This window comes from Andrena cerasifolii, chromosome 3 (assembly GCF_050908995.1).
Source record: "Andrena cerasifolii isolate SP2316 chromosome 3, iyAndCera1_principal, whole genome shotgun sequence".
Classification (NCBI taxonomy): Eukaryota; Metazoa; Arthropoda; class Insecta; order Hymenoptera; family Andrenidae; genus Andrena; species Andrena cerasifolii.
The window spans coordinates 16,289,025-16,312,815 of NC_135120.1; the positions used below are offsets into that span (position 1 = coordinate 16,289,025).

Here is a 23,791-nt window from a genome sequence, read left to right on the forward strand (position 1 = left end):
GGTGCTTTAGGGTACTTGATGAGGAAAAGTAGAAGGAGTAATTAGTTAGGTACAGGTTTTGTGAATAAATATTCCAGGGGCGCGTTTAATGTGGTCCATATGGAATTGGGACGCGCAGTGGGGGGTAGCTTCAATGAAATTATAAACTGTGTGAGAGTCAGAGGACCCACAACTGTTGTCCTTATAAAAAAGTGGTTAAATAAGAGAGCAAACTTCTCGTAATTTTATAATTCCACAATCTATTACTTTAACCTTCGTAAATTACATGAATTCCAGCTCCATTTTATATCCTTAACCCGGCGTTTTAATTTTGTTGAAAATTAAGGATGTTTAATTAGTTAAGTATTTTTGGGTAATAAAAATTTAATTAAAGATATGGATTTCTATAATACACTAAATTATTTGAGGGGTCTGTGGCAACCCCATCTTACTGCTCTTGTTACATTTCCCCACCTTACCAACGCCGTTAACCAAATAGAAATCTGTATTTTCCTCTTCCCAGTTGGAGTGCCTTATGAACGCAGAAACAATACTCCCGCTGGAATGCGCATTCATGAACATGAATGAAATAGCGCAACATTGAGTGTGATCGATAAATTAAGAGATATATTTCACGGTGTAACATCTATGACAGTAACGGTCTGTCAATTTAGGTCATCTTTAGATTTAATCCACCTCCCATAGCACTCCCCTAATACTCATTAACCTTGGCTTTCCTCGGCTACCAAGCTAATTCGATCATCGCTCATGGAATAATGTCCCCCCTGTATCGGGGGATCTGGCTCCCTTTACAGGACGGTGGGCGATGATAATTACGTCGTAACTTCGTCGTGGTTTGTTTTTAGAACGCCCACGCAGAGAAATATTTGCCATGATTCAACAATTAGTTTAAAAGGATAGAGGCTTTCGCTGAAATTGAAGTAGGGATAGATGAAGTGTAAGATAGATGAAGATGTTTCGTTATTAATGAACACATCCTTGTGGGCAAATTTAGCACATAAGAATAATAAAAAAACGTTTATACGTGTCCTATTTCGTTTTTTTTTTGTTCGAGTTACAGATTACACTTGTTACTTATTAGCATCACTGTTGTAACATATTTAGAATTGAAAAGCTTTTGTGAGTCTATTTGTACAAAGAGTCAACAGTAGATACTCGATTTTTCGCGGAATGAGGTACAGGTAAAAATGGCAACCTCTGACTTCCTATATTTTTTCAACAAACTTTAAACCAGCAAAGTGGTGACTTAAATCCCCCCTAATTCCACGTGTACTACATTATATAACAATTTCCTCAAAATCCCTGACACCAACTGTCAAGAATGATCGACTTTTCCTGAAATTACTTAAATGAAAAATTGAAAACTCTGACGTCCTGCATTTTTTAAACAAATTTAAAAGCAGCAAAGTGATGACTTAAACCCCCCCTGATTCCACGTGGACTACATTATATAACAATTTCCTCAAAATTCCTGACACCAACTGTCAAGAATGATCGACTTCTCCTGAAATTACTTAAATGAAAAATTGAAAACTCTGACGTCCTGCATTTTTTAAACAAATTTAAAAGCAGCAAAGTGATGACTTAAACCCCCCCTAATTCCACGTGGACTACATTATATTTCAATTCCATCAAAAACCTCTGACGTCTAGCATAAAAAGTCATCCATTTGAACTCTACGGCCATTAAGGTAGTTCCTAACCATGTTAGTCAAATTAGAGTTGAGTAATAAACGATAAATATAATGTAGTATGATACTATATAAATAATAATAATAATTTTTAACATCATGTATGTATATTTTAAAAAATTCAATGTTAATATAAATAATTGTAATACGAAAATAGAATATTAAATTGGCTAGCGTAGTGAATTATAGCAGCAGATCTGACAACGTCGCATTCATTTGGAGCGTCTACTATAACCAAAATGTCAGAAAAAATGTCCATATGAATTGGAATCGTCGTTCGCTATTTAAATGTCTAAACATATCGATTGTGCGACGTTGCCACGTTGACTGCTCTACGTAGTTTCTAAAAAATTTGCACGTACACCTATTTTTTATGGGCATTTACGAAGAAACGATGTGGTCAGTTCTGCAGAAATTAATAAATTCATTTCCTGACATTTCGATGTACTCTTGTGCCAATTTTGGTACACTTCTTGAATATAGTTTTCCTGTTTCAGAAGAAAAACTGAAACTATAACCCTCTTTTTTCGACTCTGCCATATGCCACTGTGGTAAAATGCATCAACTTTAATTAACAATTTCTCGATAACTATGTGGTAAATCGATTTTAAACTTCGTACAAGGGTTTCTTGTATTCCAAAATAGTTTTAAACGAAATTTGAAAGAATTTTTTAATTCAGTAGATTATCCAGGAACTACCTTAAGAACAAAACAACCCTGTGTTGTCACATCTCGCATGCAAAAAAAAAAATGGTACCCTTACATTTTAGATATTATCCTCGGCTTCCGTCACTATCAAACTTATCTCGCGCTTTGCAGGTGGTACGTTCCACAATACGTTCTGTCGGGCAACGTCGGTGAAAATGAAATCTCAGTGACGCGGTAACTTGACTGTCTGAGGATGAAACAACGGAGACTAAAATTTGTCGGAACCTTTACGCTCCGAATATTTCAAACTCTTACCCGTGTCACAGCGCTCGCCATTCTCATCCATTACCAAGCTTCTGTTAAGGCTTCGGTTACCTACCAACTTACCTAATGCTCGTAGTGAAAAGGAAAATGATGTGGGAACAGGGGGGGAAATGTGATTACTTTTAGTTTCGTTCACAGCTTGACTGTTGATTTATTGCAGACTCTTTTAGATGTATATAATTGCGCCCTGTTCAATATAACACTTCGATGGGTTAATAATAACAATTAATTCAAATTAAAAAAATTCGCTCTCATATTTTGCACAAAATATTTTTTGTTCCAATATTCAATAATTCACCCTTTTCAAAAGTACAAATAATTCAAATTACGTCAAAGCAACGCAGTGCAAATCTTATCAGGAACCGCCTGCCCCATCTATTTTTAATTATTCGATTCTAATACACATTTCAATACAATATTTTTCGTTGCAATATTCAATAGATGCCTAACACACCACTTTCAAGGGAAATACTTTATTAGCAGTACGACTTACAAGGGAAATATTGGGGTATGCAATGGGCAATTTTTCTTTGCGGAGATTTACTCTCAAAGGGTGAAATCAGCCCTTAAAATTATCGCGTCTTCTCGTTTTCCTAATAGAGCTTCGCGACGGTACGAAATAGAACAAAACTTAAAAAATAAGAATTATTGAGTCTTTTATACTGTATTACACTGCCGAAAGAAAAATAAAGTTCTATTAAAAGAAATAAAAGAACGCGGTAACTTTAAGGGCTGATTTCCGCTCTTGTGAGTGAAGTTCCGCGGAATCAAAATTGTTCCTTGCACACTCCAGTATGCTCTACATTCACGCGAAGTTTCTTTAAAATCAGAATCTTCGAGTTTTCGCGAAACAGGAACTCCCTCCATCCGGCGCAAAAATTCATGGCCATGGCTGCGTCACATGTGTGCCCCTCGAAAGGGTGAAGGACCGACCGGAACATTGCGAAAGTCCGTATAGTGAAAATAAGGATACATAAAAAAGGGTTCGCGAAAAAGTACAAGAGGAAGCGTCTGGGGCAAAGGGCGTGGGGAAGAGTTTGTGTATAGACCGCGATGAAGGGGGGTGGGGGGGGGGGTTGAACGGGAAGAAAGGATTTGAATCTGGATCGATGCTGAAACGAGTCTCGACAAAAAGCTCTTTTGTTCCCGCAAGACAGCCTCTCGAATTGAAGAGCACTGGTACAGTCATCTGTACTCTGTATTACCGTGCCAATTCTTGGGTGCATCTACGTGAACCGTTGCCCGTTCTATTATTGCTTCTTATCTGACCCCGAATTGGCCCTTTTTGCATACAAATTTTACTTAACAGCTCAAGTTCTACGGTGTGTCGCAGAAGTACTCGTGCCCCCTCAATTATTGAATTCAAATGATTAATAAAATAAAACTCTTTGACAATAGACATTCTGAAGTCTTTATTAATAAGAATGTATAGCGTTATAATTGAATGACTTTAATGAAGAATAGTAAATCAATATAATATGACTGGGAATTCGAATAAATTGTGGCAGATTCTATATCTCCTGCAATTGGTAACGTAAACGGCAGAATTTACGTGGCTCGACAGCATAAATTGATAAAAGAATTGCGTATTTAAGAGTAATAAAGAATTTGTTTGAGTAAACGAACGATGATAAGGTAAACGCTGTACGAATCATTATCTCTGAAAATAGCTCGTGGCTTTCTGTTTTCTTAGCGACTTTTTGAGAATTATGAAGAAGAATTCAACTCTCCTTAAAATGATATCTTAAATTCAGAATTGAAGTAGAATTGAGAAATAAGCAGGAATGGAAAGAACTCTATAAGGAAGTGAAAAGTATAAAAGGTGCATTGTTTTCCATGAAATTGGTTGAAATATAAAATTAGCCACTAATGTGTTAAACACTGCTCCAGATAATTAGATGACCAATTTAATAAATATTTTGAGATCTAAACGGTGAGGTTTTAAAGTTGGCCAATTTGTAATAAAAGTGTGCCCTTTAATTAAGTTCGTAAGTAGTCCTTGTAAAGAATTGTAGAGAGTAATAATTAGCTTTATACATAATTAGTATAATTATCGCCAAAACCATTTTCATCATCCACTATTCTGATCCAAAACCGTATAAAAACATTTGGCGTATTAATTACAGAATGCAGTTTCTACGGTAATTGATTAGTAATCAATTTGCAGGACAATGTACAGAATTAACCACACGGAATTACACGTTTCTACCAAACAGCTTCGATATTCTAGTTTGTCTTCGTTTCGTGGCAAAATTCAAATGTTCAACTTCTGTGACGTGACCTGGCACAACGTAGTTTCGAGCACAACGCAGCCTGCGCACAACTGTCGTGAATTAACAGGCTTCTTGTCCAAGGCCAATGGAAGCAGCTTGGCCTAATTGCGCCTTTTCGTCTTTCGTGCATTTTTAACTCTCAAAACATTCGAAAGGACATCCCTAACGAACATTTCTTCATACAAAGGGGATGTTGGTTGTTTTATTTTCTGCGTGGTGGGTTAAAATAATTAAATTAAAGCGAATACAGGTAAATATTGGGAAAATGGGTGGATATAACTGACTTATTAAAATAAAATTAAATATCTGCAACTATGAAATACATAGTATACTCTTTATATTCTTTAACACGTTGCACTCCAATTTATTCGCTCGTCAGTCGGCTGGAACTTAAGAATATTAATATGAACGTTAGGTAATATTTAATAATAATATTATTAATATTGTTATTAATATTGAATAATAAAATATCGATATTAATATTTTTATTATAGAATATATTTCGCCAAATATAGAAATAAAATCTTATCAACTCAATAACTACTACTTATTGTGTGGAAATATATATTTTTCAATTAGTGTCCTCTTTTTAATGTTGAGTCGAAGCAGTAATTTTATAAACAGTTTTCTCTAATTCACTCGAACTTGGTAAAGACGGAGCTGCACCCCTCTTGCTGCAAGGTCCTCATTTCATTTCTACGAATCACGAATTCTTCTAATTTTACAACGTTTAATATCAGTACGCAACTTCAGTTTAATCTTCGACGGGTTTCAGAGGCACACTTGGAGTGGGAAAGCTTAAAATAAAATAAAGTATTGAAAATCCACATCCTACATATAATGAGAAACGAAACTGGCAAATAATTCCTAAGATTTCTAATTAATCAATTGATTTCCCAGAATAAAATGGACAATATTCGATAAACGCTACTTCTTAATACTGTTCTGTATATCCAATCAAAAACACTCGTAGGTACGCCAGTTCTGTTCTTTGAATAAACGGACTTTAAGGAATTGGAAACCTAGACACCTAAGTAGGAGTGTGATTTAAAACTACGTTCAACTGCTTTTAAGTTTCTCGTTAGAATCGAGTGGTAGCCAATTCGTTAGCGAGTTTTTACACCATACATGGGTAGGAACTGTAGGAAGCCGGTAATGCTGTTAGATAAGAATCGCACGATAATATATCGCAATCACGACTTTATCTTATCGCATTTTTGTAAGGATATACAGTATCGGCTGAAAAAGAAACCGTTAAGATAAATGTCTCCATTAGCGACCACATCTCCATTCTTAGAGCATATAAACACGGAGGAAGCATGCAATGGGCGAAAACGTAGACGACGGTAGAAGGAGAAAGATACATTGGGGCACTGGTGGGTCCATATTTTACCTAACGTAGAAGAGTGAATTCTCTACGTGTAGAATAAAACGTAGTAAATAGCTTAACTTTATTACATCGAGATCATAAAATAATATACAGCGAACACTAAAATATTAATACAGGAAACAACATATTCAATATTCTCCCCGAAATAAGTTTACTAATACTTAACCCTTGAGCGCCGATATCTAGATTCCGCTGAAGGAAAACAATCCCGTTTTTTTATCTTTCAAAACGGTCTGAATTTTTATATATTTTTTTCCTGGGGTTAGAATGCACAAAACAAATAAATATAGGGTTCAGGTAGGTCCATTTTTCTCACTGAATAAAACTACTCTAAACATATACCTACTAATCTGGCACAAAACAGCGAATTTGGTCCACTTTCAAATACTTTCAATGAGATTGTATGGTAAATGATACTTCAAGCGCTAAAGGGTTAAAAAACAATTTTTTTAAGCCCGGAAAGACACATGTCTGCCCATACTTTGTATCTAAATCTTTCGTTAATGTTCCGTGGAAATCTGTAAAAAAAAGCACCCGTTCTTAAACGATTGTGTCCTTATATGCTGAATACAGGGGTCATTTACCTTATACGTCGATAAATAATTACTCGAAAGGCTCTGTTGCATACCAGCGAGCGAAACAAATTTTTCCATCTTTGGAAACTCGTCTCGCAATCGATGAGCATGAAGTCGTGCAGGCCCACCGAGATTCCAATGAAAAACGGGATACTGTACTCACTGTACTGGGATACGAGCCCATTCGTATCCATTCGACCTGCATTTGCATTTCAGTTCTCTTCTTTTCCCTTCTGCTTCCCCCTTCTTTTTTTTTTTTTTGTTGTTTTCATTCTAACGACTGTTGTGTGCACTCGTTCTAGCCGCGTTCGCGTTTGCGTGATTGCACTGGCCTCGAACACAGGGGAATTATCGCTAAAAGTCGCTCGCACTTTCCTCGCCGAAGTTTGAAAAACTGGCGATCTGCCCGAGAGCTTTCAGCGTTCGCTCCGTAAAGCAACAGCCTAAAAATACGAGCGAAGACGGAAACCAACGGGGCACCACCGACGTATCTCGGTGCACCCTAGCAAATTCCAGTGCTAAGAATTCGACGAAGTTTTTAAATACACGTGTCTCCATATAAATCGCCGATACGCGCGTGAAAAATGTAATAGTCTTGTATGAAGGGAACTGATGATCGATCAGTTTCTTCTTTCATTCTTCGAATCTTGATCCACAGTAGGATTTGTCTTTTAGGTTTGTTTTTTTTTGGGGATAAATTTGTAAAATTCGAAAACCGGGTTTCAGATTTAAAAATCTAGTTTTAGATGCTAGAATTAATATATAAAAATGAATTAACTATTTCATTAAGTACGGTAACTTTTTGGCTTGAAATCGCTTCAGGCACAAGCATATCGTTGTAAAAGTTTATTGTAAAGTTAATCTTCATGACTTCATATTTGTTGAAGAAAAGTGGTAAATGGAATAAAGACTTATAATTTATATTTTGTACGGATTTTAGTTATTTTAGTTTTTATTTATTTGGTTTTTATTTTGTTATGTTTTTGTAATTCCATAAATATTAAAAAAAGGAAACTGAAATTTTTTTAATTATATTTTTTTGTAAAAATTCGAAAACACAGAAATTCGTAGTTTACAGAAATCGTATTTCTTTAAATAGTGCAGTGTTGGGATTTTGGGAATGGGATTCGCCGAGAAGCCAAATTTAAATTTTTTCACACCTATTTAGATAATAGAAGATTTGTCCCATTAGTTTTATTCCCTTTTTCGTGCGTTAACTAAATTTAAATTATGCTCCACTTCTGCAGTGAAATATGGTGATAGGGAAAAGATTCTACTGTTAATAATATTTAATAATATTATATATGCATTGTTCAATGTTTGGATTAAATATCTTAGAGAGATTGAACTTTGAAAACTTTGAACAGAAATGAATTTTAGAAATTTTACATCTTCATGTGTCGAATAAATTCACTCAGATAGCAACCTTCGTGCGTATTTCGTTGAATAAAAATACCCAATCTAGATTATTGGAATCCTTCGAATGAAGCATTGGAATTAGTGTATTTTACTCAATTTATAAGACTCCGATTATGTACATAAATTCGAGAATAAAATGAAGACCATAGCCCAGTGTCAACGACAGATCGCCAGGGTAATGTTTCACTGTCAAACGCAGGCGTTTCGCGAACTCCGAAATTATGGCACGCTTTAGATAGTTTAGATCATTAACGCCCCCGTACAAGCATCGAAACCCATTGTCTGAATTATGATATAGTATATTGTTGTAGCTTTTAGTTGTTTCTAGAAATTATGTCCATGAAGCAGTCAATTATTTTTTATCTACAAACAGATTTTCAAATAAAATATTCAATTTATTCATTCATTCAAGGTGTTCAAATAAAATACTCAAGATTACAAGAATATATAATACTAAAAAATATATTTCACTTGTAAGTAGGGTAGATCGGGGGCGGTAGTAACACTTTGACTTTGGAATACGATTACGCAAAAACTATTACAGTTACAAAAACAGTTTTTTTCCAAAAATGTTACTTACGTATCTGACATTAGTTGAGTCACCACAGTTTCGCTGAATGTCAAGTACTATTCCGGTTGTTAATAAAAAATGAGAAGCGGAGAAAGTGTTACAACCGTCCCTGACCTCGGGTAGGTTGTAACACTGCATGGAGTCGATAGTAGCACAAATTTAACTTCACAAGATTAAAATATTTATTGATTTTAATTATAATGATAAATGAAAAAAGTAAAATTTATAACCAATTATGCGGTGTCGCCATTGTGGCAGAAATAAAAACCGTTTTGGCTGGTGGATTCTTCATGTGATCAATCCTTACATTCAGCACATTGCACCCATTTTTCATTTGGTTTGCCTGTGTTGTGCTATAGGATTCCATGCAAACAAGACAATATTATTAATCTTCTTTGTCAATATTCGGTACCAATGACTTTGTCATTGCCACACTTTACAGTGCAATCAATTTCAACATCGGGGATATCAGATGGTTATATAAAAATACAGAAGGAATCAGAGCAGCAGTTCCATTAAGAAAATCTGCCAATACCAATAATTTAATGGTTTATCGCATATTTGCTCATTTCCTAATCAATAGTCCCAAAAATCACTGTGATTGTGAGTCCTTAGAAATATACTTAGGATTTCTTAATAAAATAAAGTTCCCTAGCACATCCCTCGAGATTTCAAACACTAACGATAAATTTGATATTCCATCGCTTCGAACTTAACATAAATATCGCCTTTCTGTATTCAGTAAAGTCTTCCAGGCATTAAATTCCCCACATCCGGAGTCCATTGCCCACGTGAAATATCGTCCTCGAATCCCACTCTGGTTCAGATCGCGAGAATTCAATCCAATACGTCGTCGTGAAATGGACTGAAAATAAATTTCGTACGAACGGCGTCGCCGATAGTGCCTTGCTATATGCTCGATGAAAACCGCGCCGGGCGTAGAAGAAAACAACAATTTCCTTGCCCAACGTTTGCCCAGTCTGTTGACCTGAGAGCGTTTCCTACAGAGGCACTATCAGGCTTTGCGAGAAGACGATTCCTTCAGAGGCAAGTAGCCACACGTTGGCGAATCTACTCGACCCCTGCAGGTATTGAAGGCCTGAATTGCCCTACGCGTTGCTAGAGAAAGAGCCTCATTTCCCTGCACAATCGTGCTAGTCAGGCCCTTTGGGGTGGCCTGGAGAATTACTACGAGGAAGCAGGGGAAAAATCCACTGAAAGAAATTAGTCCATACCGCACTTGCTCCTATAAGGAAATCGGTTCTCGTAAAGGACAATTATTGGCCATTTTAACGCCATGGCGGGAAATAAATATTTTCACGTAGAACTATGTACGTCTTTCCCCGCACTATATAGGTATGCAACGGTTATGGGGGCCCAAATTGGGACTTGGATGTCACGAAATATGCAACCCCGTTGCGCCGTTACTGCTCGCAAACGGAAAGAGATAGAGAGAGATGATTTTTATAGAGTTGACAGAAATACTAAAAGTTTCTTTTATTAATATCTCGTAAGCTAATAAATTCCCGAAGCAAGTTCAACAGAAATACTAAAAGCTTTTTTTATTAATATCTCGTAAACTAATAAATTCCCGAAGCAACAATTTTAGATTTAGGGTCCAAACACCCTCCCCAGAAATCTCGCGTCGATCAGCCACTGGGGCCATTCGGACGTACAGCCTTTTCTATATATCGTTTTCAAGATATACTGAAAAATAGGAACACACTCGTTAACCTTTAGGGGGTGTTTTCACCCTGAAAATCCGGAAATGGGCATAAACAAAAACAATATGTTGATATACCTGTGGTTATATACCTCAGGTATGAGAATTAGAAAATTTTTAAAAACGTGGCTTTTTCTCGAAACATTTTCCAAGACGGTGGGCATGATAACTGCCTCACCGTTCATCCGATTAACTTCATTATTTACACACATATTCTGCATGAGATTCGTTATCCGGTGAACATTTCCAATTAAATTCAACCATTTTTTAATAACAAGCAAAAACGTCGTACGACTTTTATAACGAAAATCACAATTCTTTTCTTCAAAGTGTTACCATTGCCGCAATTTTTTTTCTCGAATAAATGACGACGTCGCCGGATAACTACGATCCCAAAGATTGTTAAAGAATCGGAGATCTTTTATTCAGACCGCAAGTACGAGCTGAAACGCGCACTCCGTTTGGGGCGGCGCCCGTAAACGTGTTCTACGCCACTGCACCCAGACGCCACATTTTTAAACATTTTCCTATACTCAGACCTGTTTTATAATCTATAAACATATACCTATACAACACAAAAACAATTAAACCAATCGGACTAATAGTTTATCCCTGATTAACCCCCAAACATTGATCACGCTTTAGCGCCGAGAAACGTATGTGACCCCTTAAAGCCACCACCAGAATCTTTCTACATTTTACTATCCTTCTTTCTTTATCTCACTTCCCTTTTTTCGTTCTCTTTGAATATTCTTACCACTCTCATGAATCTCTGAAAGCTCACCCTGCACTTCTACCACCCTTCATATTACTGTGGCACGCTGGCTTGCATACTCCTTTACTCTACTTTCTTCCTCTGGCTTGCCTATCACATACATTTCTGTATTTACATCTCCACGTATTTTTCTTGTTCAAGCTTAACCATACTTACCTCGCTGCGCCTAGATCATGCACGCTAGCAGCTAAAGCTGAGCCTCGCTTTTGCACTGCGTTCTACAACCTAACTTAAATTAGCGTAAGAGAAACGTTATTACAAAACTCACGCACCAGTACCTCCTCAACAGAGAAGGACCATCATCTTGCGATCTATGCAAAGTACAGCTGTCAGTGGAACACATCATTCTACAATGCAGGAAATACTACCCCTATAGACAAAAATACAACTCAAGGCTCACCCCCAAAGGACAATTTAAACGACAAAGGATCAATACAGAGATTATTCTATTATTTTCCTAACCCAGACCTAAAACAGAACAAACTGTACAACAAATTGTAAACCAGACAATAGGTCGCTGATAAGCCATGCAAGTGGTTGATGCGACATTAAATAATAGAGGGGGGGAAACGTGATAACTGTTATTATGAAATCGAAGAAAATTGAATCGGTGGAATGTAGGTAATAGGTGGTTGATAAAAAAAATTCCGAAGTTGACAATCTCCTTTAGCCGTTCAGGTGTCTCTAGCCCCTTAAGCAGAAATGGGTCACGAAGTTATTTCCTGCTGGTCCGAGAGAGATGAGGATGAAACGTGTACTCTGTACATACAAAAGGAATTCAATACACGTAAAGTTCTTACCTTCTGCCACGGAGATTCGTGTACGAGGTTGCTTTTAAGGCCATTCATTTCCTCGGCCCTCGTATTCTCAGTATTGTTCGTAGCGTATCAAGACACGAGTTCCTGTCCCGAGATTTCTGATCTCTAGAAATCATTCGTGTCTTGGCTAACAATCTGTTTACACAGCCTGCCTTGTCTCCTTCTGCCTTCCTTAGTTAACGCAGGATGTCCCATTAATTCATGCAAAAGTAAAACGAAAATGTGGAATAAAATATTTTTCTGCAGCCTTCTGTTATTGGGAACAACAACTTTCAAAATTTCTGAGGTATACACTCGATTCTTTTGTCGAGTCTTATTTTTTACTGCGCTTCAAGCATAGAAACAATATTTTTGTACCATAATATGTAGAAATATTCCATCGATTGGGGTCCTTTAAGTAATATGAATATCGTTATTGGGGACTTAATAGGACATTGAGTTAGGAGTGGAAGATAATTCAGGAAATACAGTGATGAAAATACTTGAAAGATTTTTATAGAATTTCAATCATACCAGATTCAGGAAATTTATAGAATATCAGATTAAAGTATAAACATAAAGGAACACCAAAAATTGATTAGACACTTGAAAAAGTGAGAAGAAATGTAATGTAGTAAAAACTAAATTAAAATGCACTAAAAAATAATTCTTTTCTTGTACTTCAATCTTGATGGTGTTAAAATGGTGTTTGATCACTTGAAATAAAATCGTGGGGCACGATATTTCAAAATAGGATATGAATCACTTTAATACTTCACCTTCTGGTTGCACATGGTGCCCCACGATTTTATTTAAAGCGATCAAACACCATTTTAACACCATCAAGATTGAAGTAGAAGAAAAGAATTATTTTTTAGTTTTTAGTGCATTTTAATTTAGTTTTTGCTACATTATTAATAAAATCGTTTAACATCAAATTTTTTTTATATATTTTTTTATTACTAAAAAGATTTCTTCGCGTTTATCAGGAACGATTGCGCCTTGTCACCTTCACTCTCTTACTCCAACACGTTAGTCACGTTTATTTACGACACCGTGTATCTTATCAACATTCTTTCTCGTGCTCGCAATCGGCAGACACGCTTACGTTTTATCGAGCAGAGCAAGCGTGATGTCATTCGTGTATATCAGCGACGCTCAGTAAAGTGTAACTGGAAGCAAAGTTCCTTTTATCGATCGCTGATTGTACCGAACGTTTCGTACATCGCTTCCCATTGTTATTTCAAGACGCTTCTTCTGTATTTGGAAAAAGTACCGACGTTGGCGGGTAAGTAAGACGATTTCAGAACCGAAGGGAAAACTCGCTTTTACGCTGGGACAGCTAATTGGGCAGACATTTCCTTGGGCCATTTGATAATAATGACACAACGAAATAAAACCATGATTCATCTGAAATCAGCTGTCGCTGTCCTTTGTCCCAACCGCTCGCATAAAAACGACGATTACGTCACTGATACTCATTATAATTCCGCGTGAGCCTTGCATGTTACGCAAGAATATCAATTGGATACTAGGTTGGCTGGCATTCCTATTTCACTAAAAATTGAAGACTATTAGTTTTCTTAATACGTAGATTCTACGAATAATTTTAATAGAGCTGGGAAACATAAACTACTTAGGGGAACATTGGCAGTTATTTAGCATGTATTAAAGAAGAAAAAGGATAAAAATTTTATATATTTGACACTCGTAGTATAATCACAAAAGATGCAGTGTTATAATAGGATACTTAAAGCAAATGTAAAAATGTTACTTTTTATATCATGTAAGAAAATGTTACAAAAACATGCCAATCTTCCCCAAGTTTACTGTAGTAAATCAGACTGAGTATGTAAAGTTACTAAAATTCGCTGAAAGAAGAACATAAGTGGGTGTGAAGAATGATCTGCAGACGTACCAACATTCATATTCCTTTTCACAGCACGTTTCGTCACCACGTGATTGTCATATGTACATTTTTGAACAATCGATGTATGACGTAGTGTTAAACGTGATGTTAAAAGCGGGTTTAAGTCATCACTTTGTTGCTTTCGAATTTGTTAAAGGAGCACTGCACTTCACAGACTACAATTTTCCTTGTTATTCATTCTAGGCCAAATCACATATCACATGTTAGGAATTTTAATGAAATTTAAATTTGATGTAATTCACGTGACATTGAAAGGTGTTTAAGTCACCATTTCGCTGGTTTCAAAGATTAAAAAATATAAGCTGCCAAGTTTGCAATGTTTACCTATTCGTTTCACGAGTTCGTTCTTCTTTTATTTTAATCACGCGGAATTGAAGAGTCCTTGTAGAAAACACTAAGTACCAAAAACCAAATTCTATACTATATTATAACCATTGGCACGTAGAACAATTTCCAATAAAAAAACGAAACATTTCATTTTGGCATTTAGTGTTTTCTACAAGGACTCTTCAATTTCGCGTGATTAAAAATTCATCCTTCTTGAACAAGTTACTTCCCAGAACCGAAAAGTCACCTTCAAGTCATCGAAAGTCTTTCAAGTCCAAACATATTTTTATTTTGCAAATTTTGCTTCAAGGTCACGTGTTAAAAAATTTCGTAAAATATGAAACTACGGAATAAATATGTCTGAAATGGCCAATTTGACATTGGCACCACTATAAGCTATTCCAGACCGCGGTGCGGTCCGTTTCAGGTGCCCCACAGCGCATCATATCGAATGAACTCCCCAAACGAAATCGACAGGCCTCGTACACAGCGATAAAGCGTGCCCATCCCCTTCGAACGTGACCAGAAATTCCCAACTACTTCTGTGGCAGCAACACTCGCTGTCGCGCGCAATGTTCTTGTAATTCCCATAATCGTGCCGCAATCCCGAGATATCTCTGGAACCGTGTCCACCTGGGCAACGTCCATGATGTTCTCCAGGAGGCGCAAATAACTTTTCCAATGGCGATAGCGCCAGGATCAACTAATCAGCACGGGTCGTGGCGCCTACGAGATCGCCGGTACGCACACTACGCTTATCGAGCTGGTAGAGCAACATTCCACGGTTGGGAATGACCGTACTCATTCCTCCGTGGTCTCCTGCGAGCAACGAAAGGATTCGCTGCGAAGGTGCACCGCCCCGTGATGCGCGCGGGCGCGCGCAAGCTTCTATGCGCGTGGCTGTGAACAACGTGAAAGGTGACACAGGAAACCATTTCGTTCACCTGTTCCGCTCGACACCGAAAATCGAACTCGAAGGAACCTTGATCCGACCTTCTCCTCCGCGTTTGAACATTAAAGGCCCCTGGCTGGTCTGGCAGCATTCCCCGACCCACGCTTCTGCTTCTTCTTCGTCTTCCTCGTCCTACCCTTTGTTTTTAACAGTCTCTCTTCTACCTGCTGCTCATTTCCTCTCATTTAGAGGTTTCCTTGCGCATGTTTACACTTCCTTTTCTCTTTTTTTATTTTTTTTATTTTTACTTCTTTTTTTTTGCGGTTGTGGTAAATATTGTGGTTGGCTTAGGTTAATATTAAAAGTAAATTGTTACATATTTTTTTACTTTAATCAATTTACACGAAATTGGTTTATTTTTTTTTTTAATTTTTTTAATTTAGGGATTTTAAGTCGCATCAACCTCTAGTCTTCTTTTTTATTCGCACCAATTTATATAAAATTATTTTCTTTTTTATTTTAATCAATTTGTATTAAATTGTTTTTTTTTGTAGTACTACAAAGACACCTAATTTTATGTTAATAGGTGTCTTCAAAATGTATCGTTTGTCTAACAAGGAGAGGTTCCCAGGTGTCTGCCTCCGATTGCTTTGATTTTTGGATATGCTTTAGAGGGCCAAAAATTAAGATATACGTGTTTTTTTATAGCGACCCGTTTCACATTTAGGGGGTGACACTACCCTTCAAAGTTATAAGATTTTCAGGTGTTCATCTCCGATTGCCTTGGGTTTTGGATATGTTTTAAAGCGCCGAAATATACCTCCGAAACAGGTGTCTTTTTATATTGGCCTGTTTGCATGTTTAGGGGGACAAATCACCCCTCAAAGTTCATAAGGAGTACGAAATTGTATTGAGCAAAACTTCGTATGAAAAAACATATCCAAAAACCAAAGCGATCAAAGGCGGACACCACTTATTCTTGTGAAATTTGAGGGGTGGTTTCACCCCCTGTATTATTATAAAGAAAAACGTGTATAAGTTTACACGCTTTATCTGCAAAATTTTAGTACATTCCGCCTTTTAGCATCGTTTCCAATCAGCGATGGACAAATTCTATTTGACATCGAAAAAGGGAAGTGACGATGTAAAATAACATTTCACTGTTTCATTCGCGAGGATATCACTCGGGACTGAAAGAATATCGATTTATTTGAAATAACAAGAATTTCGAACAATATAAACATTATTTTTCATTTCAAATACTAATAAAAAGCTAATGGATAAAAAATTTCTTTAATACTCCAGATCGACCTTAGTTTAGTAATTTAACAGTCGTAACTTGTAAATATAACGGTAAAATGTGTGTAGGTCCAGGGCCCACGGATAATGCACATATTATGCGCGTTATAAAGTAATTAGAATTCATCGTATGCAAATTACTACAAAAGACAGTCGTACCGTAGGTACGCCATTATATTACATTTTGCGTTGAAGTACGATTAAGTTCATGCATTTCATTAGTAGACGCAAATTTAGGAGCATTGTTCTGCAATATTTACAACACGAATTTACACATTATAAGAAGTAAGGGTTTTTTTGACAGTATAATATAATCTTCATTTTTCTCTCTTATATAAATTATACGTAGTTTATATATTTTGGAGATGTGGATAAAAATTAGATTCCATAGGAAATAAGTGAAGAAGATATTATGCTGAACGGGAAGCAAGAAAATGAATTCCATTCGCGTTTCTTTCCTACGCCGAGAGAAGTCTACAATAATTCACGGGACAGTGGTTCTCGTCCCCGGATTTAATTCCTCTCGACTTTCTCTGAAGCTTTCAACTGGACACTTCTTGGCGAAGTGCCGATAACGCTCGGCACGCTCGGCGATTGGTAAAAGTCCGCCCCTTCGTTTTCCATGGGAAGTCAATCGCAAAAAGTTTACCTCGAAATTCACTTCAATCCTACTGAAACACGAATCACATTAAACTAGGTCTAGGAGATACAACTGTTCTTATTAAAAAATGGATTATAAAAATGTTGCCAGTTTTAAACAATCTCCGATTTTAATTTGTCGAAGTATCTTTTTACTGTCTTTCTAATATTTAAAAAAAAATTGAGAACCCATGGAAAAACGTTCGCAATTTAATTTAATTAAAAGCTTCCATTTGGGGAATCGGAGAGCATTTACTTAGGGTTGCCAACTTTCTTTCGGGCAAATATAGCAGCTACTTTATGGTCAAATCTGATAAAAGATATAGTACATTGTGAAAAAATATAGCACTTTTCAAAGGAAAGTGGTACAAAATCAAGCTTAGGTACATTAAAACATCTTATTTTTTGAATGCATCTTTTTGTGTATTTTGTATTAGTAATTCATACAGTGTCTTTAACAAATATGCCAATGGGTTGATTGCACTAAAAGTCCAAATTAACATGTATATAAGGAGCTCATTTTTATGAGAGATAGACTAGCTCTGTTTCTCTCCTCCCGCCAGTTCATACAGGTACATTATAGAAAAAATCCTGTGTGATAAAGTTTAAATTCGCAAATTAAAGTTTTGATGTAGCCACAGAATAAAAAAATAAGTGAAATTGTAGAATCTTATTGACGTATCTGAAATACAGTATTTTCACACACTAGGTATATATTTTTCTAACAGTATCTAGTATCTACACTGGACAAAAATATAGTGCAATACTATATATTATAGTACGGTTGGCAACCCGACATTTGCTGGATCTTTTTCATCTATTCATTTGAAACTTCTGTAGAGAACTGGCAGAATACGAAGCTTGTCAGGTTTTTGTAAAGAATTCTAGACAACTCGAATTGGCAGAGCGTGGATTAAACTGAATGAGCAAACATGCTAGAAAGTATATACTATTTATCAAACTATCTATCTTACCTTTCACGTATTAGAAACGGCCGACTGATCTAACAAATAGGCAATTAAGGACACGATGATGATTGTGTTGCAATGGCTGAATGAGTACTTGCTGTGGCAATAGAACAAGTACGAAACAGTAGCTTTCGGCGCACGTAGATCATAATTTGAAGCTTGAGAAAGAATAACGATAAATAACAGCCTTGTGCTTCGAGCCGGTGGTGTAAGTTCTCTGCAACCAGTATAATATAGGTAAACGAGCATTCTCAATTTTAATCCCTAATTTTGGGGGTCCCACGAATATTAGTGTTATTAGTGTAACACTGTGTAAATCTACAGTGAACGAATTTTAAAATATAAAAATTACGACGGACAATATTTTAGCGATAAATTAAAAAGTGAGTATCTGCAAGTCGAAAAATGTATATAAGGATACAACAAAGAGATAACAAAAATAAGATAATTCCATTAGAGAGAATTATACCAAAGTGTGTATCCCATTAATTGAGATGTAAAACCAACATCATAGAATTTAGTATTAAATTAGTCATGCAGACATGTAAAAATGTGAGTTTTAAACTTTCTTTTGCCCATCACTGTATGTGTTTCTATTACCCGGGACCGCAGCCCCCGCTCGCAGCGAGGAAGGAAAACTGTGGGGTGGGTAGGTCGTTCCCAATAATCCTAGGAAAAAAGCATTTCAATAATCCGAGGAAGACTGTACCTACCACTGTGTGTTAGTTCTTTCCTCTACGGCCCGGATATCAAAGGTCTTAAGCTTATCTTCAATTTAAGGAATCCAGTGTAAAAATTTAACTACTTCCAAATAGAGCATAAATATTAAATACTCAACGGTATAAATATTATTATGTAAATTTGTAGCTGGTAATTTGAAAATTGTATTATTTATAAACTACATGTATACTGTACTTGCTGCATAAGCCACATCTGGTTTAAAGCAATAAATAAATATATATAAAAGGTAAGAGTCAGTTATAGAATATTACACTGCACTCTTTATCTCTAAAGCTTCCTTGACGATACAAAACCGTGAAATGTAAAGTCCTCCTTTCTATTTCGATCGTTGAAGCTATCATAACATTTCTGTGCGAAGCAAACGTTGCACTTGCAAGCATGTACCGTACTTCAATTTGTGTTACGCGAGTTCGATTATGGAAGCCACAAAGCTTCGCCAGTCACGTGAACACAATTGTTGGTCGCAATAGTAGGGCACAAAATTAAATTTGCATATGAACGACATTCGGGAATGCAGCGAGCCTATCAACCAATTACAGCTAATTGTTAGCCCAATTATATCACTCGATCTAGCTGCAGGTACCGTTTATATTCGAATTGTATAAAGACCATAGAAGAAGGGATTCTGGGAAACATGGTTGAACGACCCGCGCTATCTTTATCTCGTTCAGTTCAGATTTGTTTTAGAACAAATTCCATAGAGTATTACGCGAAGGCTTAAATGTTATTTATAGAATTACGGTTTATTTCTTAATGAGTCATCGACACTTGATCGTAGCTTTCCAAGGCTTCCACGATTTATAACAGGCAACTGTGCTGCTAAGGAACTTTCCTACACACGTGTGTGATGTCACAAAAGAACTGAAAGATTGTTCAGTAAAAATTAGAATGATATTTACGCGAGTATGTGCAGGGCAGATAAACGATCATATCGTTGGCTGAATAAGGCACATCATAATTCAAGTGTTATACGAAGATAAGACTGTCACAGTGATGGGAAACTGCAATTGTAGAAACAAAGTTAAACACTGATAAATTTTATTTAGTGTATGTCTTCGTATTAATTTCATCCGCTGGCAAATTCAGGGTTCACATTAATTCTTTGCAAATCTTTTGCTAGCAAATTCAATCAATTTCGTCCAATTTTAACTAATTTCTTTCTCGTATAAAAATATCGCTCAAATAATATTGGTTATTCATAACGCATTAAGACTCAATTAGATTTATAATTAGAGGCTAATTATAATCCACACAGCTAATGAATAAATACTAATTAATTTTAATCATACACACATGCTTCTTGCCTTATGCACCGAGAAGGGGGTACTTTCTCCTTCGCATAATTTATGGTACTTAAAACGGTATTTTTAAGCCATTCGCGCTCCGCCACGTGCAGATGAAGATTTTTCTTTCCACGTCCGCCGCGCGTCGTCGTGCAACGACCCTTTAAATAGTCAACAAATCTTCTTTAAATAATGTCTTACTTAAAGATGCGCCGTCTGCCGAGAAAGTTAATCGAAACGGTGGATGCCGCGGTTGTATCGGCGATCGAAAGGGAATTTCGAAACAGCTGTTGCCATTTGTCGTCGTACGTAATCTAACTTTCATTTCAATAGAATCTTGCGACCGAAAGAGGCAAAAGTTTCCGCGGAAATATTAGCAGGCACGCCACGGCCACGGGTGGATTCGAAACAATCGCGTCGAGTCCGATATCGAATCGGGACAGCCGAGGACGCATAATCTAATTAACTGTCGCACGTCCCAGATAATTGTCTCTAAATGGTAGCGGATAGGAAATCTACGATGACCTTCGAATACATCAAGAACATCGCGAGTACCTAAATCAAATACAAAGAATATTTTCCTCACTGAATATTCGATAACCAAAAGAGCCGAAGGGTTGAAAGTACATTCCTGACGTCAGAAAGTATAGGGGAACATACTGCGTGTTACACATTTAAAAAAAAACTGAATTTTGAAAAAATATGATGAATAAGGTATTCCGCAAGGATTGCTACGATAGTCCAGATGCTTCATTTTAACCTGTTAAGGGAGTTTTTTAGTTTGGGACGCTGTTTTTCGGGGCATTTTTAAAAAAAATTCCTGAGGAAAAGAATAAATATTTTCAAGCTCCGTTTTTTGCATTTCATTATTTCATGTTCGGACTGTAATTTAATATGTTTCTGAAGCAAAAAATATGGATAGTTTTAGGTAGTTTTATATAGATATCTAAACGTAATTTGTTTTGCTGCCTACATTCGCCATGAGGGGGTGAAATTGGCCCCTGAAAATCCGGCTATTTTCCGATTTTGTATTATAACTCGCATATCACTTTTGTCAAAAGATAGTCCTAATTAAAAGTAATAACTTTCGTCTAAAAACTTTTTCTCTCTCTCTTAGAGTTCGCGAGTTATAACACATAGCCGGATTTCCAGGGACCAATCTCACCCCCTTAGAGTGAATTTAGGCAACAAAAAAAAAATGCGTAATACATATTTATATACACTCCTCACATTAATTAAAAGATCACGAATTTCTGCTTGCAGGTGAAAGGAATTTCTCGACTTAGGCTAGGATGTCACATCACAGCGACGACAACATGCTGATAGCAACCTCGGACTCCTTCTGGGAGCCGGGCAACTACAAACGAACTACCAAGAGGATCGAGGACGGGCACAAGCTCTGCGACAGCTTGATGGCCCTAGTGCAGGAAAGGGCGGAGATCGAGAAAAGCTACGCGAAAGCGCTGAAGAATTGGTCGAAGAATTGGAACGACAAGATCGAGAAAGGGCCCGAGTATGGAACCACCGAGGCGGCGTGGAAAGGCGTCCTCGTTGAATCGGACAGGCTGTGCGATCTCCACCTCAGGGTCAAAGAGAATCTCTGCAACGATATCATCCACCAAGTGAAAACGTGGCAGAAAGACACCTATCACAAGGTAACGCGCACTTCTTCACAGACAGGGTGAATCCGTTAACGTTAGGCTGAGTAGAAACGCCATGGAAGGGTGTCGCAAGATATTATTACTGGAGACAGTTTAACGCATATTGGATTTTTTCTGCGGAAATTCACTCTGTAGGGGTGAAATCAACCCTCAGCCCGTAGAGAATCTTATCACCGTCCGTGTTTTTTTTTAGCAATGGGGTTGACACTCTGTCTGACTTCCATATACATTGTTCGCATTCAATATAACGAAATTAAACTGTTAGTATTTTTGTCGTATAATATGGAGTGGGAGACCGAGGCTAGTTGTGATATTTTTTAGTTTTTAATTTTATTTTTAATTATTTTTTTTTGCGTTCCATATTCAATACTATTAAGGACTCTCACTTAAAGTACGTACTTTCCTCTACCGACGACCGCTATCGCGTGTAATTAAGCGAAAACCATGACTTTGAAAAAAGCCATTTTGAATTTCGAAACATGTTGTGTCAACGTGCCTCGAATAGGGGCAAGTTGTCACTGGATTGAATTTTACGAGAATTGGCTTATTATGAGTAATATAATTATACTTTCCTGGACAAAAATAATTTTATTAATGGTGAGTATCTACTACAATAAATATACAAGAAAAAATTATTACACTTTTTGCACTTTAAGCACTGAGTCCACTTTGTGTAGTGTTCTTTGAATCCGAAATAGAAGAGAGACAGTGCAAGTAAACGCATTCTTCAGCTTCGGAGAAAGATGGTCTAATATTTACGGTGATTTTATTTCTCATCTGCCTTTTCTTTATTGTATGTTTTTTTATATTTTAGTGGTCGGTTTCATTTTTAAAGCTTTTCAATAAAATCTTTAGCAAAAAGCCACTATAGTGGCGGTCCGTCTCTAAAAAATCATTTAGCGGAAGCTACTACAGTGGCTCGCGGTAACTAAAAGGGTTAAATTAATAAATTAATTACTAAATACAATGTAACAACTTGCCCCGGTTGACACCATTGTGTATAAAATGCTATAAGTTCATACCAGTTTGGTGTATTCTTCTGTTCTTGGTACGAATGTGTAGCTAAAGTAAAGTGACCAGACGTCCCGCATTGTGCGGGACAGTCCCGCATTTGAGCCCTTTGTCCCGCACTGAAAAGTGTCCCGCAAAGTGTCCCGGATTGGACATGTAACCTTTTACATTTTCGCATAGGCATAAAGTTACTGTTTCCTCTCCTTTTTTTGTTGTGAAAAAAAAATATTTTTAATTTCGTTTCAATGTATCACCTTATAATCACAAGTATGTATTTTTTAAATATATTGTAAATGCTTTAATAAACTACGGAAAAGATCTCTTTAAGCTAAAAGGTCACTTTAAGCTAAAGGAACACTGATTCAAACATGGTAATATTAATTTACGTACATTTATCTGACTGTCCGGTAAAAAACATTGAAGTGGAAAGAGGAATGTTACTATTAGTACCGAAAACCCAAAAACCTGTAATAACGTGACAACGCGTAATCCGACCACGGATCACTAAAAAAAAAGAAAAAAATACATACACAACTGTGTATAGTTGAAACACATCAGCCACTTTATCGTCGAAGTGATAGTCCAAGCGACAAAAATTTAAACTGCTTTGTAGCAACCTGCCCCTGTCACATCTAGCCCCGGTCTCTCGTAATGTTAACATTCGTTTAGATCTATATTGTTTGAGTGTTACTAAAGAGTCTTAAACACACAGATTTTTCTATATCGCGGTCAATCAATGTTACTAGTCGGTTAAGCCAACTATCCGGCCACTTTTGTAATCGGCGACTAGTCGACTTCTCGGGGGCCGATTAATGGGCTAGTCGGCCAGAACCCTAGTCGGTACAACTCTAATGA

General features: G+C 36.7%; 1 protein-coding gene across 5 annotated transcripts in view; it reads left to right on the forward strand.

Moving 5' to 3' along the window:
* Positions 1–23,791, forward strand: part of Synd (protein kinase C and casein kinase substrate in neurons protein Synd) — a 97,828-nt gene that overhangs the window by 58,725 nt on the left and 15,312 nt on the right. For 4 of the 5 annotated variants that reach the window (XM_076807883.1, XM_076807879.1, XM_076807882.1 and 1 more), the window contains exon 2: positions 21,528–21,919. In XM_076807883.1, coding sequence (XP_076663998.1) covers positions 21,557–21,919 — 363 coding nt within the window. In that variant the 5' untranslated portion in view covers positions 21,528–21,556. Of the gene's footprint in view, positions 1–13,348; positions 13,474–21,527; positions 21,920–23,791 lie in introns of those variants that run through there. The other variant, XM_076807881.1, reaches the window with a different exon arrangement.